An 18,866-nucleotide genomic window follows, 5' to 3' on the forward strand; every position below is an offset into this window, starting at 1 on the left:
TGGGCCTATGGCCTGATCCAGTGGGGCTGTTCTTATGTTCTTATGTTCTTATGCACACCATGTGCGCTCCCTGCCTACCACACCTTGCACACCTCCCACACAGTACTTGCATACATCACACAGAGGCTGCAGAGCATCCCCACTGGAGTGCTTCAGAAAGCCCTGCCTCCCTGAGAGGTTGGGCAGGTGTAAGGTGAGGTGTGTGGGATGAGGCAGGTGAGGCGGAGAATCCCCGTGGGGGCTCTTTGAAAAACACCACCTCCATGTGAGGTGAGGCAGTGCCTCCCCATGAAAGTCCTTCAAAAAGTGCCAACACCAGCATGTGAGGCGTTCAGGCATACTCAACCCATGTGCTTCGTCTTAAGAACAGTTCAAACTTTGGTGTTTAAAGTGGATAAATAACACCTTTTTCCTTAAATTAATGTTTTAAGGAATGAATGTTTTCTTTAAATGAATGTTAAGACTTCGCATTCTGACACGGAGATAGTATTCTTATTGTAAATTGTGAAGTTCTCTCTCATGTCTGTAAATGGGGGTAAAACTACTCATTCCAAAATCCTGTGTGCTGTAAGAGTTTATAGCCCTGTGTCATGCTTCCTTTTGCAAATGTAAGGAGAGGGACAAGTGTTGATTGTTCCCAACAACAATGTGCAGAGGCATCATTCATGCCCTGCACTGCAGCAGTGTGCTTACCCAAGGCACAAACATGTGCATGTCATCCTAAAGCATAGGCAGGTTTGGCCCTGAAACAGCAAAACTGTGAGAGGGCAATCTAGGATCTTGCTTATTAGCTGGTCTTTTAAGTAGCTTAGACCAGCAGTTCTCAAACTGTGGGTCATGACTTGATCCACAGTTGGCGGACCCACCAACCCAGTTGTTGGTGGATCCTGAAATTGACAAATTGCTAGTTGAAAAGGGAAAATGTATTGAGCTCTGTGGAAAATGAAACAGAACAGCACATGTGTGTTTACTTGTGAGTAGGAGAATGTGCCTCAATCCACTTCGAAGGATAGGCCGAAAGGGGAATGCAGTGCCACCAGAGTGAACACAGCCCTTCAAAAGCCATCAAGAAGTAAGTTGTCTCCTCCAGCTGACAAGGAAAATGTATTAAGCCCTATGGGGAAGCCAAACTTGATCCACATGTGTGGATTTACTCATGAGTAGGCAAATATGCCATGAAGGGGAACACAAGGCCATCAGAATGGTCCCAGTCCAATGAACATGGAGCTCAACAAACTTTCCAGAAGATGTCCCCCACCCTAGTAAAAAGGATAAAAACTTGAACAAAAAGACTTGAACAACTGGTAAAGTGAAGTTTTTTTCATTGTCTTAAAGCTAGATGGGTCCCAATAGTGTCATTTTAAAAAGTGGGTCCTGGTGCTAAAAATGTTTGGGACCCACTGGCTTGGATATCAAATGGGTATCAAAGCTAAAATACTCAGATACTGTATCAGAAGGTGATAAAGCTTTTTGTATATAAGCTGTATATTCTCTTATCAAGAAAAGTTGTCAAAAAAAGTTTTATTTCTCGTACCCTGGAACCAAAATAAGAACTTATTTCTATAGAAAGATGATCAGTGAAATGTGGAATGTATGGTGTTTAAGGGCTTAAAAAGTGTTCAGCTGTTACACTGTCACTACTAGATATGTCATCAGCCTGAGGTGACTAATCACTCTTCTTATAAGGTACAATCCTAAGAGGGGAAAATGAGTTTGAAAGCAAGTGGATAGGCATTTTTTGTGCAAACATTTACAAGTGTGCTGTAGTCACTTGGCATTTGTGATATTTCTTTCACAAAGTATAATGCCATGTGTCCAAAGGGTTGGGGGTGGATGGGGAAAGCTTTCAGCAGTGGGAATAGTGAGACTTTCCTCTTAAAAATTTTGCCACATGCAAGCATTAACACAGGTTTGTAAGTGTTTTCCTGCCAAATAAAAATACAATGAAGTTCATGGAATCTTTGAGGGATATAACTGTGCTTACTGTAAGTAAATATTGTTGTAAGCTTGGATGTGTAAACCTGTTTTGGGGCTGGCAGTGTAATGTGTATTATAGTGGTTTGAATTGTTCGACAGACCAAAGAGATAATTTGATCATTGGCCATTCAGAATTCAAAAAGAGACCATCCAAGTTGTTTCTGCTATAAGCTATGAGGAAAAATGCAAATGTGAGTCAACATCTGAAATTGAGTAATTAGATGGCTTACTTAACACTCTGTACAAAATGGCAGAAAAACATGCTCTGAGCACTGGTAATCAGACTTTGTGTGATTTGTGTGTGTGTTTGTGGGCTCCAGTAGGTTCAGATGTGTTAGCGTTGTTTCTTTAAGTAGCTTTTATTTTAATATGCAGCTTAAAGTTGTATATACATGCATCATCTTTTGTAGACAAGGTTGCAATTCTAATGCAAAATTTTATTAGATGTTGAGCTGAGAGGGCCTGTACCTATGGACTTTCATGCTCCCTCATCCACCTACTAGTCTCCAAGAGTCTAACCACAAGTTTCCACAAAGCAGGCAAGTGGAGACAGCTGGCTTAAAACTTTCCCAGTCACTGACAATATGTCAGATGAGTATTAAATGCCATTCCATTCTGAACACAATTATAGTAAACAGTAAGAGGCAGGCAAGAAGCTGAATAGATGCTGGCAGAACCTGCTGTTCTGGTTGCCTGCATTAGCAGCCTATTCTGGAGGAAGAAGGAATCATGTTGATCACGTTGAAAGCAATTGTCATCAGCTTCAAATTGGCTGTGAGCACCCCTCAAACATCTGGAGTTAGGATAGCGAAGACTGAAAGCATTGTCTCCGAGGTACAGGATGAAGCTGCCACTATGAATATGAGGCTCTCCCCCACCTCCCATAGAGGAGAATTAAACTGGGGCAGGGGGGCAGCAAAATGACTGACCTGGATGGAGCAAAAGAATAAATCATTTGTGTTTAGGATCTACAATAAATGTAAAAAATGGAACTCAGTTTTAACTGCCTTCTAGAAGGGCATCTTGGACTCTACTAGATAAGGAGCAGGGCAACTGTGGTTTGGCTCCAGCAAGGAGCTGGCCAAGGACATTCAGAATTTGATTCACTTCCATTTCTAAACTAAAGACATGCTTTGCTCAGCCCGAGACAGCAGAAAGCTAACTTGGGAATCGAACCTAAACCATTCTGTTCCTGGGCTATGCCAGGAGTGTTCAAACTTTTTGGCAGGAGGGCCACATCATCACTCTGTGTCTGGGGGCCAGGAAAAAAAAGAATTGATTTACATTTCAAATTTGAATAAATTTACATAAATGAATATATTAGAGATGGAAGTTACATGAATGAATTAAGGTCTTGCAATAGTTCAAGGCCTATAAAAGGCCTTTCCTTTGCTGCCGCTACTGCATCACATATGTGAAACAGCAAGCAGTGGAGGGAGCCTTTGTCCCACAGCTCATGTGAGAGGTCGAACAGTTGGCTGTCATGCTGAGAACAGTTGCATCAGGCCAGCGCGGGCTCCAGCAAGTCTCCGGAGGGCCAGAGGCTCATTGGAGACTGGGGCCTCCCTGAGGGCCGAATTGGGAGTCCTTGAGGGCCGCAAGTGGCCCCAGGGCTGGGGTTTGGGCACCCCTGGGCTATGCCAAAGAACTTGTAGAACAAAGGTGAGCCTCTTAACAGTGCCAATAGAGTGGCCTGAAATTTGATATATATACAGTATATGCTTTTCATATTTGTTCTCTTAAGAAAGCCTTCTCTAGAACCCTCTATTTTAGACAACTATAGGCCAATATCTGGCCTCCCATTTTTTAGACAAAGTGATTGAGAGGATGGTGGCATCTCAGCTCCAAGGAGACTTGCAGAGATAGGTTTTCTGGATCCCTTATCAATCTGGTTTCAGACTAGGCTTTGGGTCTGAGATGGCTTTCATGGGTGACCTACTGCAGGGGCTAAACAGGGAGCACATCCTTGTTGGTCCTTCTGGACCTCTCAGTGGCTTTCAACACCATCAACCATGGTGTTCTCCTGGGCTTACTGTAGATTATTGTAACTACTGTCATAGAGTATTCTGTTACTTATCAGTTTTAAATGTGTTGGATTACATAATCTTCATAGTAGCCAGAGCAGATTCATAAAAACTAAGATCTCCACATTGCACTAATTCAGTTTTGAAATACGGAGAACAGTCTTTAAAGGGCTTTGTTACATCAACTGTTTTATAATGCGATCTCTAAAATGACTAGATATAGAACAGTATTTTTTTTTTTGAACAACATGAGGAGATGGCAGAGTCGGGAAATGGAACTGAGATTCCATGTGAAGTTGTAAGAACCATCCCACTGAAACCTGCTTACAGTTTATTCCCACAGACGACAGAGGCACAAGTGAGCAAGTGGTGGACTTGGTGCTGGGGAATCTGGGCTTCTGCTCTCTGTAGTCTTGCACATTGACTTTTCTGTGTTTTGACTTGCACTACTGCAGGTACTCTGAGCAACACATCAAACAAAAGACAAGTTGGTTAGTTTTGGAATCTGTTTTTCTAGACTTTATGCCAAGTGGGCTCTCTCTAACCACGGGTTTGTAATCTGTGGATTTGACTCACTGCAGTTCCAAACCCACAGTAGAGGGCTTCACCTGAGCCCTCGGTTGCAACCTGAAGGGTCTTCTGAATATCATATAGACTTTAACAGAAGAAATAATTGTCATGCTTAATTCTACTTTCTGCTATCTGTTTTATTTCATTGCAGATGTATGCAGCTTCTACTGCTGGTGAATGGGATAATCCTGTTAGAAACAGGGAAATTGGAGTATAGCAGTAGAAATGGATGAACAAGCTCTTCTGGGATTAAACCCAAATGCTGACTTAGACTTCAGGCAGCGAGTAAGTCTTTAAAATGTACTGCTTGCTCAGGGTTTTTGTGACTTCTAGGTAGTTTGATGGGCACCAAGTTGACCTTGCTTTTACAACAGAGTAAAATAATGCAGATCAGTTGTCAAAGGATTTTGCTGTCAGGCCCCAGATTGGTATAAGAAATTTACTGAAGCCTCTTTGGCCTCACCTCTGCTGGTGGCCTAGTCCAAGATCCCCTCCTCTACCTGTAGTTTCCCAGGTCTCTCTATCAGAACACATTCTTATCCTCTACCTTTCTTGTTGTCTGGATTCTTTCCCTTCATACTTCTTTCTGTCTCCTACCAGTAACATGTAATCCGTTAGGTTTCTCTCTCCTCTTTCTTAGTGATCTGAGAGAGGAGACTCAACACCTCCTGTGCCTTTCCCTTTAAATTTCTGCTTTCCTTCCTCCCAGTGCCCCTTCTCAACCACCAGTTCTGCTTCCTTCCTCAGCAACCCTGTTGTCACAGAACCAGCAGTAAACGGTTGCTGTACTGTTAAGTTTTTTTTTCATGATCTCTTCAAAGTCACACAGTCAAGGAGAAGGCTACTTTTTCTACGAAGCTACTTTTTCTTGCTTTGTGGAGGGTGTCTCTTAAATGCTACTCCAAAAATTGTCCTTTTCCAGTACTAAGCTTTCCCCCTTTTGTATAACTTAGGCATTGGCTTATTTTGAGCAGCTGAAGATATCTCCCGATGCTTGGCAAGTGTGTGCTGAAGCTTTAGCCCAAAGAATCTATAGGTATGAAGTTAAAATTGTTGCTGTTTATGGGGTCCTGGCTTGAGGAGGGACCCTCGTATTTGCAAGAGGTAGTGGCGGGGCCCTGGAGGCTCTGGCTGCCAGAGCAACGGCCCAGCCACTGGGACCTCAGCAGAGAGTGTGAGAGGAAGGGGGGTTGTGTCACCCGGGCCCTTCTCTCCCAGCTGCTAGGGCTTTTTGGCTCCTAGCCAGTCTTTAGTTCATAGGCAGGCTGGGTTCTGCTCCCTCCAGCTGCCTGCCCCAGACTGCCTTCATCCTTGGCCCAGCTGGGCTTTATGCTCCTGACCAGCCCCTCCAGGCCCCGCCCCTTCCTCCATGGGAGGGTTAAAAGGCTGACTGGCCTCTCCCATCCCCTCCCCTTACTGCTTGTGAGAGCCAAAAGGCTGGAGCCAAAAGGTTCCTCCCCCCTCCTCCCTCTCCTGGCTCTCCAGGCTGGTACTCCACCTACTGCTGGCCTTGGGGCCTGTCTCCTCCTTGCCTTGAGCTTCCCTCTCGCCCTGCAAGCCTGTTCCCTCCAGGTTTCCCCCAGGTAAATCAGGGGGACCCTGACACTGTTTTTAAAGTTAATCTGGGAATGTTCTGTAGTTGCACACTTTTGTTTAATAAATTTTTCTGTTAAACACTGCTGTGGTTGTATGGCCTGAAACAATCCATTTTTTAGGAAGCTTTTATGATATGAATTAAAAGCAGTGAACATCAGATCTTGTCATCGTTGGTATCTTAGAGGATATACAAACTAGGTGCTAAATCAGATCTTACGGTGGCATGCTCCATGTGTTCAGTCTGGATAGTGCCTGATTCCTATGGAGGGAGAGAGAATTTATAACGCAGAGTGTACCACACCTGCCTTCCCACACTTGTGCTTTAAATGGCTTACTTTACTTCACAGGCAATCAACACTGACCTGCATACATGGATCATGTGGCTTTGATATCTAGTTTAGTTGTCATAGTGATGGCTTAAAAACACAAGGAACTAACATAGGGAGACTTATCTGTGTACAGTAGATTGCTTCTCTTTTGTTCTGTAGGGCTGTGTGCTAAAAGCTCAACTACGCCCAGAAAAAGGCAAAATTATGCAATGCATTAGTTAAAATGAGAATGATTTGACAGCACATGATTTGATTTTGCTACTGCTGTTAAGCAGTTTTGGCGCCGTCCATTGCTTGATGGGAACCATATGGAAACAACTCTGAGCTTTTCAGAGAGAACAGAATACGAGTGAGAAAAATAACCAATAGACAGATATTTGTTCTTTGAGTTAGAAAGGAAGGTTAAGCACCATGCAGGGCTCTGAAGCCTTGCCCCTCCTGTGGTGACCTCACCAGCCATTGTCTGCATACTTTTTGGTAGAGGTGGGAGAAAACGGCTTTTTCATGGATTTCAATGTTTTCTAAAGTTAGAAGTGCAGAAAGTGGTGCAAATGTGTTTTCATTCAAAATTTACATAATAATAATAAAATTGCTTTAAAAGTGTACTAGATAAGTGGAATAGTGTCAGCAGTAAGTCATTACTCATGCACCCCCCATTAAGTAATAAATAAAAAACCAAATAAAAAGGTTTTATTTCTGTCTATTTCTTTTTTCTTTTCAACAGAAATGAGAAGTGCAGAAAGTGGTGTTGTGTGTTTATTTTGGTAACATCATTTTCACCCTCCACTACTTATTAGTGAGTCCTTTTGGTTTTGGGACCCAGAAACCTTTTCCAGAAACCAGGACCTTTTCTTCTAAAGGAAAGCTTGGTCTGCTAGATCAGAGGTCTCTAAACTTTTTGGCCAAAGGGCTGCATAAAATATCAACACCTTGCCAGATATTTTATGCAGCCCTTTGGCCATAAAATTATGGGCTGGAAAAAAAAATTAAACAATAAAAATGTAAATAAATACATAAGACATGGAACTTAGATGAATGAATAAATGAATGGGCTCAAACGTCCAGGATTTCTCCAAGCACCAACACAGCCCAAGAAATAAAGCATGCACTTAAATGGACCCCCATTTCCCCAGTCCACAGCCAGCACTCCGGTTGTATTTGGTCAACTGGGCCAGAGGCTCTCAGGGAATCAGAGGCTGGTTGTGGGCCGCATCTGGCCTCCAGGCTGGGGTTTGGAGACCACAGCACTAGATGCTGAATTCTTCTTTGAACTTTGTGCAATTCAGTCATGGAAGACCCACCAGATGGAAAATCCAGCTATTAAAGTTAAAAACTACTTAATTCTGTGCTAAGCAGAAGGAAAATTTATCATTCTTTGTGAATTGTGGATGTTGTCTCTCCTTAACCAAGACTTGCATCCAGGGCTAGGGACTGTGCATGTAATCTTTAAAATGCATAGTTATTAAAACATTATTGTGCTTGATATTGATTGCAGTGTTTTTGTTTTAGTGATGATCACATCAAGTTCTTCTGCTTTCAAGTTCTGGAGCACCAGATTAAATACAAGTGAGACATTTTTATACCTGTATGCGTTTTGTGAACAGAAAGGAAGTTTGTACTAGTGTGCACAGTAAACTGTATGTGGCTTTTCATCTTGGTGTGATTCGCTGTTGCGTACTAATTGGAATGAAAAGTTCAAAGCCTCGTGATATGCTTCCTACAAAGACCCTGAGGTTTTGTGCAAAAAGGTCCAGAGAAAAGCCACTGGATATTCTGGCCATTATTTGTCTAACCCACATATCTTGTTGAGTTGTAGGTTAATCCTTGTGCTGTTTCACAGCATGTGGTCACCCAAAATGTTCATCTAAGCTTATGAACACTTCTGATCAGATTCCTTTTGTTCTTGGTACCCATGGGGATTAGGTTCCTGGAAACCCCAGCAGATACCAGATCCGCAGATAGGGATTCATTAAACCTATGGGATCAGTGGGGTATATAACTATAACCATGTACATAGAGATTTATGTGGAACTCCTTGCCACAGGATGTGGAACTCCTTGCCACAGGATGTGGTGCTGGCGTCTAGCCTAGACGCCTTTAAAAGGGGATTGGACAAGTTTCTGGAGGAAAAATCCATTATGGGGTACAAGCCATGATGTGTATGCGCAACCTCCTGATTTTAGAAATGGGTTAAGTCAGAATGCCAGATGTAGGGGAGGGCACCAGGATGAGGTCTCTTGTTATCTGGTGTGCTCCCTGGGGCATTTGGTGGGCCACTGTGAGATACAGGAAGCTGGACTAGATGGGCCTATGGCCTGATCCAGTGGGTCTGTTCTTATGTTCTTATGAGATTTGATACAATATCTGTCCAGATGTACCCACATGTGGATCAGCTACTTAATATTTTGGTAAGGATCTATAAGCATGATGAGAAACTTGGAGAGCAATCTTATACTATTCCTAAAAGAAAACTTCGCTGAAGTGAAATTCCTGTTGAATTCTTTTAAGCGCAAAAGGAAAAGGTGCAAATCTTTGAATACCATTTTGTGTTTGTGTTTTTAGGTATTCTCAGTTAACTGAAGTGCAGCACCAGCTAATTAGGGAAACACTTGTAACATGGCTGCAAGCTCAGGTACGTTGCCTTTCAACAAAGTGTCCTTATCATGAAGCATCTGTTTCAAGCTATTCCGACCCCTTTTGCATACTTCATAACGCATGCAAAATATCTCTGTGTGTTTGTCTATGTTGCATCAGATTGTGAAAGCAGCATTTTGTTATCCATCCTTTTTTTTCAGATGTCAAATTCTCAACCAGAGAAGACGTTTATACGAAACAAAGCAGCACAAGTCTTCGCTTTGCTCTTTGTTGCTGAATATCTTACAAAGTGGCCCAAATTTTTCTTTGATGTTCTGTCGGTGGTAGGCCTCAATCCTCAAGGCGTGGACCTTTACCTCAGAATCCTTATGGCGGTTGATGCTGAACTGGTAGATAGAGACGTCGTTCATACATCTGAGGCAAGTTATCTATTCATAGCGCAAAAATGTATATGTATATGAAACTCTGTTTTCTTGCACGTGAGGGGGAAAAGCCAAAAATATTTCTGTTCTCAAAGTTTCTTTGTACTCTTGCTATAGATATTATTTACACACCTGTTTACCAAAAGTCTGGATGCCAACGTTATATGAATGCCTTTTTGTTTACATTTAAAAACAAATCTTTGAAGTTCTTGTTGCCAATGTCTCCATTTTTGGTGCACAATAAATCAACGAAGGAAACACTCAGAATGTAATTACCAAAGCTGATCTTTCCATTGGTTAATTGTTTGGCCAGGATACCAGTCCCAATTCTCTGGCATGTTGACTTTTAAAAGTCTTACTTCTGGTGTAACTTTGTCATTAAGAAGTGATGTCAACCATTTAAAACTGCTTTAGAGGATTGGGGGAAAGACAGCTGTAATTCAGTGGTGTAGCTAGAGGGTGTGCAAAGCGCTGAGTTTTGCAGGGAACCTCGCTGTGGTGTGCAAGCGCCCCTCCCCCTCTCCTCAGAGCCATTCTCAGTGCCGGGAGCAAAATGGGGGTGAATGCCAGAGGAGGCCCAGAGAAGAAGCAAATGCCTTGGTTTTGCTCCTCCCGGCCTGGAATGACTCTGAAGGGGAGGGGTCGCTTAAATGCTGCAGGGAGACTCCTTGCAAAACTTCATGCTTTGCACCTCTTTTAGCAACTCCACTGCTGTAATTACCACCATCTTGTTTGAAATTTCACTGCTGTTGACTTGCACAGACCTGTGTATCTCTTGTTTAAAGACTAACGTTCGTCCTGTACTTACAGGAGGCTCGTAGGAATACCTTATTAAAGGATACTATGAGGGAACAATGCATTCCAAGTTTGGTGGAATCGTGGTACCAAATCTTACAAACATATCAGTATACAAATTCAGAGTTGACATGTCAGTGCCTTGAAGTAGTTGGAGCTTTTGTCTCTTGGATAGATTTGAGCCTCATTGCCAATGAAAGGTAAAGTTTCTTTTGAATTAGAAATGTGCTTATGGAGGAGTGCATTGCAGGAGTGGGCAGACTGGGCTTGTGGGATCCACTCTTGTGTTTTGCTTTTTTGTTTTACTGCACCCCAAGATCCATCAATCAGAGGTTCACAATGATGGCTTGGAGAGTAAAACTTAAAACTATCTACAACTGTGTTTCAGGGTGGAGCAGTTTACCTGCTGTGCCCTATAAGTCATACGTGGGGTGAGCTGCATATATCAAAGTACAAATCAGTATTTGAGTGAATACGGTTCATAGATTCTAACACAAAACTATAAGACTGGTTAGCAGAACTGCACAGAAACAGGTCAGATATAGTATTATTGTTAAATTCCCTAAATCTAGCCCCCTACCAAAAATTCTTGTTGCTTTCCTTGGTTGCAGTGCTTACCGTTGATAATGGTGGTTTTGATGGCAGTCAGTTTAAAAAGAGGGAGTGAGATTCATTGCACCTCACTTCAAAGTGCTGATAATTTTTCTTTTGTCTTAAACCTTTTTTATTGTGCCTCCACTTTTGATTTTACTTACTGCTGCAAAATGAAATTGAAAAGGAATTGAAAATTTCTTGCCCATCTACAGCAAAATTGCCTAGTGATCAGGCTGAGAAGGGGATTGGGTAAATTAATGGAAGATAAATCATGGCAATGTGCTATCTTCAGGTACAGTAGCAGTATACCTCTGAATACCAGTTGCAGGAGAGAAAGTTGCCTTCTCTTCTGCCTGTAGGCTTCCCAAAGGCAGCTGGTGGGCCACTGTAGGAAATAGGATGCTCAACTAGATTGACTTTTGACCTGATACAGCATAACTCTTCTTATGCTATCTATAGTAGTTCCTAATGTCACAAGAGTGAATGTTTTGAGTAATTTGCATCAGATTCTCCAGAAAATGTAAGAAAAGTAAAAGCCAAGTTTAAGCACCTGCAATTTTTACAGGGCCAGGATTTCCTGACAGCTGTCTAAATGTTAATATGCCTATAATTCTGACGGATTGCATCCATCGAAACAGTCAAGAATAAATCAGTGTGTGCCTGGGCTGAGTAAGGCCTTTGTCTTTTTCTAGGTTTATAAATATGCTGCTAGGTCACATGTCTGTAGAGGTTCTACGGGAGGAAGCATGTGACTGCTTGTTTGAAATTGTAAATAAAGGAATGGATCCGATTGATAAAACCAAGCTGGTAGAAACTTTGTGTCAAGTGTTACAGTCGGCTGGTCTCTTCAGTATTGATCAGGTTAGTTCTCATCAAGAGAGAGGGAGTTATGCTAATATGGCCTCTGTTGTAAGATAGGGTGACTGGCAGCAGCTATATTTGTTGTAGTTGGGCAAAATGTATGTAACATGCTTTAACTGGGTTACTATGCCTTAAAACACTTTTTCTTTCCTTTGCATTGGCTGTCATCAGAGAGAGAGAGAGAGAGAGAGAGAGAGAGAGAGAGAGAGAGAGAGAGCGCGTGCGCACTTCCTTCTCTTCCCAAAATTTTGGGTCATATCCTATGTAGTGAGAGTGGTGCTTGTTTTCCTTGCTTCAGAAAGCTTCTTGTCCCCTCGTCAAAACCTGCTCCTTGGCTTCAGGTAACCCTTGAGAATGGTATGAGATGTGGCAGTGGGGGTTCCAGTGGGATGGAAAAATTCTTGAAAACTTTAGTGGCTGCTTTGTGAGCAGAGAGGGAAATTCTAACTTTCCAATATCTTAGCTGGATATTGGTGGAAAAAGTGTTGGCCCTTCAACCTGTCTGACCCCTGTACCTCTCCATTTGAGAGCGTTGTCCTCTCTTAGCAAAAGTTTTGACAGTCCTAGAAAATCTTGCATTCTTCCTTCTGCAGCTTTTTTTCCCCCCTTCCTCTGGGTGGATAGAAATGGGTCCTTCACCTTCATAACACTGTTGATTCCTTAACTTTGGTTAAGAGATCAGGAGTGAGCCCTGGACTCTCAAGTTTCTTCCTCTTTTTCTCTGGTATGAATTCTGCATCTCCCCACACCCCATCTCAACCAGCAGTCACAAATCCAATTCAGTCAACAGCCTCTTGTCTTACAACTTTCCCAGGGTTTTCAACACAGATTGCACACCTCAGACTCTTGGCTGACTATTTTTTGTTTTTGAGGTGTGCATTTTTTTAAAGCAGTTTTTCTGGCAGCTTCTTTATAGGTGCTTTTTGTACACTTAACCTTGGCTAAGGGACCAGTTCTTTCTGATACTGATGCAGCCATGCCAGTGGGGCATTCGCTGCATCCTTCTTGGGGCTAGGCAGTCTTGGAGGACGCTTCAAGGTAAGGAATTAAGTTTCCCTTAATTCGTGACTGCATTGCAGCTACGTTTGTGCTGGAAAGTTGGGCCCTTTAAATTTTTTTCCTAGTGACCTGCATGGATTTGTCGCCTTGAGTGCAATTCAAGTTTTAAGTAAACTGGCTGTAATAGTTGTGAAATGATTATTTTAAGGTCAATCTAAAATTTTGACTATCTTTGCAGGAAGAAGATGTGGACTTCCTGGCTAGGTTCTCAAAACTGGTCAATGGAATGGGACAGGCATTGATAGCTAGTTGGACAAAACTAATTAAGAGTGGAGATATGAAGAATGCTCAAGATACTCTGCAAGCAATTGAAGCAAAAGTGAATTTAATGCTGCAACTTCTGGTTCATGAGGATGACGACATTTCTTCTAATATAATTGGGTTTTGTTATGACTATCTGCATATTCTTAAACAGGTAGCTTGAACTTGATATCAAGACTAGCTGCATTACCAGCTTGGTTTTTTAGAGGTGTATTAGTAATGCAGCTTGATTATTCAGGGAAGGTTCAGTCTGATCTTGCTTTAAAAAAAGTCTTTCTCTATGGTTGGAAAGTAAGTTTTGTTCTTTGTTTTGCAGCTTCCTTTGCTTTCTGAACAGCAAAAAGCTAATATAGAGGTAAGAGTAATTTTAAATGCTTTTTTCTAAGAACCTATAGCTGACAAAATGTATTTCCTCCTCTTTCCATCCCTGTTACCCCAAGCCTCAGCTCAACATGTGTGTGTGATTACAATGTTGTTTTTTCTAAAAGGATCAGTCAAGGAATTGCTTGTATTGTCACGAAAAAAATGTGATTATAGCCACTGTCCACAGCCAAAAATATTATTAAAATGTTTGATTTAGCCCTTCATTGTTCTTGTATTGTAAGAGTATTCAAGAATGCTAACTTAAGGATGCTTAATAGGCTTCTCTTACCACAGGCAATTATGTTAGCTGTTATGAAGAAGTTAACATATGATGAAGAATACAACTTTGAAAATGAGGTAAGATAGGCTGTTTTTAGTTTTGCAGCAATTTCAATTGAAGGTAGATGGTTTGGGAAAGACACTTACAGCCCAGTCCTATCCATTATCTCCCCCCCCCCCCGGTTAGTGCAGCAGCACCTGCAAAATGGCAACCACTACATCTTATGGTGGGGGGGGGGGAGCAGTCCAGGAGGTCTCCTCTGGGTAAAGGAACACTTGTTCCCTTACCCAGGGGTACTTCTCCACAGCATGGGCGGGCGGTGTATAGGACCTGCAAAAACTAAGTAGCTGGCACAGGTCCACATGGACTTGCACTGTAGATTCGGGCCTGAGAAGAGGGTTAAGAGTATCGGTATTAATCATCATCATCATCATCCGCTTTTCAACAAAAATTCACAAAGTGGTTTACAGAGAAAATCCAATAACAAATGGTTCCCTGTCCCAAATGGGCTCTCAATCTAAAAGATGCAAAACACCAGCAGACAGCGACTAAAAAAGACACTGCTGGGGTGAGGAGGGCCAGTTTCTCTCCCCCCGCTAAATAAAAGAGGAACACCCACTTGAAAAAGTGCCTCTTACCCAATTAGCAATGATTTTGCCAATCGGTTGTGTCAACACTATCCCGCCCCTTCTGGGCTCAGTTCACCCTGTCCCACTCTGTCCTGCCCCCTCTCTGCTCCCATTCCACTCTCCTGCCACCCTCTCCCACCTCTCCTGCTGACCTTTGCCATGCTGTAGGAGATGCAACAATGCAGGTGGAAAGATTCAGGCCTTCCCCAGTTCCAAAGGAGCACCTTTTGTGACTAGCCCTGAATGCTTTATGGCAGACGGTTTCTGCAGAAGAGGAGCTACAAGGAATTTGAAAGAAAATTTTTAATGCAGAAAGTGTCACTTTTATTTTGTATCCTTGCCCAGTAGGCATTGAGAAGAGAGAATTGTTCTTTGCTTTCCCAGTTTATGGTACAAAGAAAGCACATAACATTTGATGCTATTCATATCTGTGCATATTTTCACAGGGTGAAGATGAAGCAATGTTTGTAGAATACCGAAAACAGTTAAAACTGTTGTTGGACAGGCTTGCGCAGGTCTCACCTGAACTACTGTTGGTTTCTGTGTGCAGAGTTTTTAGCACTACATTGCAGTAAGTTTCATTTCGAAAAGTCTCTCTCTAAAGCATATTTAGTTTTTTATTGCTGTTCTTCAGTGTCCTGGTTTGGGGTGACCCATGGGATTCTAAGTTTCACAGTTCAAATTTTGGCTTGTTGGTTGTAATCATAATGCTGTACAGGGTTGCAGTAATCTGATTACTTAGTTGTGGGATACAATATGCAAAGATGGTGGGGTGTTTGTGTGTGTGTTACTTCTTGTGTAACTCTTTGTAACTCTGTTGCTAACTTTTGCTAGCCTGATAAGGAAGCCACAGATCTATAAGTCAACAGTAGACTGCTGTGTCTTGTTGCCAGTGTCTGTTCACCTGGGATGGGAGAAAGGGATGGTGCTGTTCAGTTGTCTGATAGGATTAAAGCTTCCCAAATGTACCTGGCTTCATTCACCCTGGAATGAAGTGGTGATGCCTGGTGACATCACTGCCACTTACTTCCCAGGTTTGGAGGGTGGGCATTTGCAAGCCTCAAAATAGTAGTAGGAGGGTCAGGGTGAGTGGGAGGGCTTTTCCCAGCACATGGTTTTCATGCACTGCAGCTCTGCCTGCCGTGCTGAGTCTCCTGCCACTGTTAGGAGCTTACGCTGCTGTCTCCCTGCCGGGCAGTGGGCAGCTTGCGATACCTTAGCAGGGCGTTGCGATGCACACTTTGGGAACAACTGGATTAAAGTATAAAGTAGTTCTGCACACTTAAGATTTAAAGAGTGAGAGAAAAATAAGAGTGATTGACCCAAAATGCAATGCCAAGATTTTGGCTGCGGCCAAGATACGAGCTCAAATAACTCTGATCCTTTGGTGGTAATGAAGACTTTTTTCTCCTAGTGAGCTTTTGATTAATTACCTCTTTGCAACAACAGTAATTAAGCTACTATTAACTTTACCTGGATTGTGTTAATCCTGTATTGCGAACAATCTTGACTAGCTGTAGGAAGTCAAGATATAAATTAAAAAAGTCCATCATTGCTAGTTGTGTTTGACCAGCTAATTGGCATCAGCCAGACCAGATTCAGTTCCTTGGCCACATTAAATGATGTGTGAAGAATACTTGCATCTTAGTGTGCCTCTTTTTAAAATTTCTAGTCTAGGATATATTTTGTAGTAATGAAATAATTGGGTGTGTAATGCAATCTTGTTAACTCTTGGCAGTTTGGGATTAATACGTTGACACTGAATTTAAGCCTGGAAGAAATGGGTTTCTGTTGTTGCGTTTCATATTATACAATATCACGAAACCAGTGGTGTCGTTTTAGAAAGTGGGTCCCATGCTAAAAAGTTTGGGAACCACTGCTCTAAACCATAAAACTGTAATGGGTATTTCAGGTTTATTGCATTATATTTATCCAGACTTAATTCATTGTGTGTTTGTAGGAATTGGCAAGCTAAGCCATTTATGGAAGTAGAAGTAGCAATAAGGCTGCTGTATATGTTGGCTGAGGCTCTTCCAGTATCTCACGGCGCTCACTTTTCAGGCGACTCAAAAGCTAGTGCTCTGCAGGATATGATGCGGACTGTAAGTACAAGACAAAGTCAGTAGATCTGATTGACTAGCGTTCTCCTTTTTTGAAATCAGGAAGTGTTCATCTTCAGCTTTTCTCCCCCTTTAGTTGGTAACATCGGGTATTAGCAGCTATCGGCACACATCAGTCGCTCTGGAATTCTTTGAGACGGTGGTCAGATATGAAAAATTTTTCACCATTGAACCTCAGCATATTCCAAACGTCCTAGTAAGTTCATACTGCACTGCTTTCCCCCCTCCGCAAGTGTGAAATCCATGATGCTCTTGATAGCATATTTTCTTGTTTTTTTGCATAAGGGGTTGTAAAAATGCCTTGCCCAGTCCAATAGATGTGGATACTTGGTGCTAATGAGCATGCTTCAGTGGTAGCAGTTGAAGTCTGGTGCCCTTTTGATGCCCGGATTTGGAATTGAATTTTAGTACCCTGCATAAAATGTGCACAAAACAAGTGTAATTTGAGGAACTAGAGTATTGGACACTGTAAATGTAGTGCTTATTACTCAGAGGGTATGAAAACATAAGTGTTTTATTGATACCACCTCTGGTTTTACCTCTTGTCTTAATTCACCAGTGTCTCTTATAGTGTAAGGAAGCTTTAAGTTATTTATGAAGTGTGCCACTCTTAATTGCAGATGGCTTTCTTGGATCACAGAGGTCTTCGCCATGCGAATCCAAAAGTACGAAGCAGAGTAGCATACCTTTTCTCCAGATTTGTTAAGTCTCTCAAGTAAGTTCCCTGAAACTTGGTGATTTAATGAAAGGCTTCCAGGAATACTAGTATTGATTTTTTTTTTTTTTTTAGGAAAAGAAGCATAGTGGTCTTGATACACCTGTTAGAGTGGGATGAATGCCATGGAAAGATATCCTGAACAGTTATGACTTGTACCTTGATCTCCGGGTTTGATTTATCTTCAAAGAATGAGACTGTTGGCCCAGACCTATCCAAATTTCCAGTGCTGATGCAGCCATGCCAGTAGGGTGTGCGTGTCATCCTGCAGTGGGGAGGCAGACATGGAGGCCTCCTCAAGTTAAGGGAATGTTTGTTCTCTTACTTTGGGTCTATGTTGCGGCTGTATCAGAGCTGGGAAGTTGGGTAGGATTGGGCCTTATGAGACCAAACTAGATGGTCTGGTCACGGTGTCATCTGGATTGGAGCTTCCTTTAAAGTAAAAAAGGCAGCTGCATGGAGACCTTAACTAGCTCAGGATTGCACCACAGAGGTGGGCTTTAGCAACCCTTTAGCAACCCTTCTTGTTCCTGCAGAAAATCTGTCCCCACCCAAGTGCCGTTGGAACCAGTGGCACCTTCAGAGATTGCTAGCAGCTTTGGGGAAAAACTCTCAATAGGAAATTGGCAAGAAGATAATCTCCTCCTGCCTGTGCACCATAGTCCTGATCCAGAATGGGCTCCCCTTGCATGCTGTGTACTCCTAACGAAATGGAACATGCAAAATCTTGGTCTACCGTAGATACTCGCCTATAGGGCGATAAATTTGTCCCAACAGATCGCTCCTGAATCAACCCTTCGCCTTATCTGCGGGGTGACTAGGGGTCAGGGCTGTTTCAGGCACACTGTGGAGCAGCAGTGGTGCAGCTGGGGGGTGACGCACCACCCGCTCCCCCACCGCGCGCTTCCCACCTGGAGCAGGGAGCCTGACGGAGCTGCTCGGCTTGCCTGCCGCTCCCTCCTCCTTGCTGCTCCTGGGCATTGCAGTCCCGCCGCTCAGGCTCCCCAGCCTGGTCTCCTCGGCTGTGACTTCCTCCTTCTCTGCCCCTGCTAGTCATCGAAAGGACAGGAAAGGGGAGCAGGAGCCTGGAGCACGTCCCATGCTTGTCGTCAGTGGGACTTACTCCCAGGAAAGTGCGCATAGGATGGCAGCCTTTGAGCCCAAGCCAGTGCATGCCTACTCAGAAGTAACTTCCATTATTGTCAATGGGGCTTACTCCCAGGAAACGATCGTAGCTTGAAGATGGGGAGAGAGACACACACGGGAGGGCTGCTTCTTCATGCAGAGTCTACAGCTCTGCATCTGCTTCTTCCAAGCAGAGGGAGGAGGGTAGCCCCACACAGCCTCCCGCCTGCCTGCCCCCACTCCTGCACTGCCTGCTTCTCACTGCCCTTCAGCCCCAGCTCCTCTCTTCCCTCCACCAGCCTTCACTCTGTTGTACTGTTTTCTCCCCCTTCTCCTCGCCTGCTGTGCCCTCCTTCTCTTCTCCCTTCCCTACTGTCCCTCTTTCTCTGCCCCCTATTTACAAGCCTTGCAATCAGGGAAACTGACCAGGAAACTGATTAGAGCAGCAGACAGCAGTTTCCGTTTGCACATCCCCCCAAGATAGAGAGCAGAGCTGAACCTGCTGCCCAGAATCACCCCACTTTTGTGAAACCCCCCTGACAGCCTTGGTC

The 18,866-nt window shown here is 43.2% G+C and overlaps 1 protein-coding gene across 3 annotated transcripts in view; it reads left to right on the top strand.

Annotated features, from left to right (window-relative positions):
- XPOT (exportin for tRNA) overlaps positions 1-18,866 on the top strand; it is a 35,432-nt gene that overhangs the window by 1,444 nt on the left and 15,122 nt on the right. For 2 of the 3 annotated variants that reach the window (XM_066634159.1, XM_066634157.1), the window contains exons 2-15: positions 4,723-4,856; positions 5,525-5,607; positions 8,006-8,062; positions 9,059-9,128; positions 9,292-9,510; positions 10,324-10,508; positions 11,595-11,763; positions 13,001-13,237; positions 13,400-13,438; positions 13,741-13,803; positions 14,802-14,926; positions 16,316-16,457; positions 16,552-16,671; positions 17,096-17,190. In XM_066634159.1, coding sequence (XP_066490256.1) covers positions 4,797-4,856; positions 5,525-5,607; positions 8,006-8,062; positions 9,059-9,128; positions 9,292-9,510; positions 10,324-10,508; positions 11,595-11,763; positions 13,001-13,237; positions 13,400-13,438; positions 13,741-13,803; positions 14,802-14,926; positions 16,316-16,457; positions 16,552-16,671; positions 17,096-17,190 — 1,664 coding nt within the window. In that variant the 5' untranslated portion in view covers positions 4,723-4,796. Of the gene's footprint in view, positions 1-1,031; positions 1,073-4,722; positions 4,857-5,524; positions 5,608-8,005; positions 8,063-9,058; positions 9,129-9,291; positions 9,511-10,323; positions 10,509-11,594; positions 11,764-13,000; positions 13,238-13,399; positions 13,439-13,740; positions 13,804-14,801; positions 14,927-16,315; positions 16,458-16,551; positions 16,672-17,095; positions 17,191-18,866 lie in introns of those variants that run through there. The other variant, XM_066634158.1, reaches the window with a different exon arrangement.

Source organism: Tiliqua scincoides, chromosome 7 (assembly GCF_035046505.1).
Source record: "Tiliqua scincoides isolate rTilSci1 chromosome 7, rTilSci1.hap2, whole genome shotgun sequence".
In the NCBI taxonomy this organism is placed as follows: Eukaryota; Metazoa; Chordata; class Lepidosauria; order Squamata; family Scincidae; genus Tiliqua; species Tiliqua scincoides.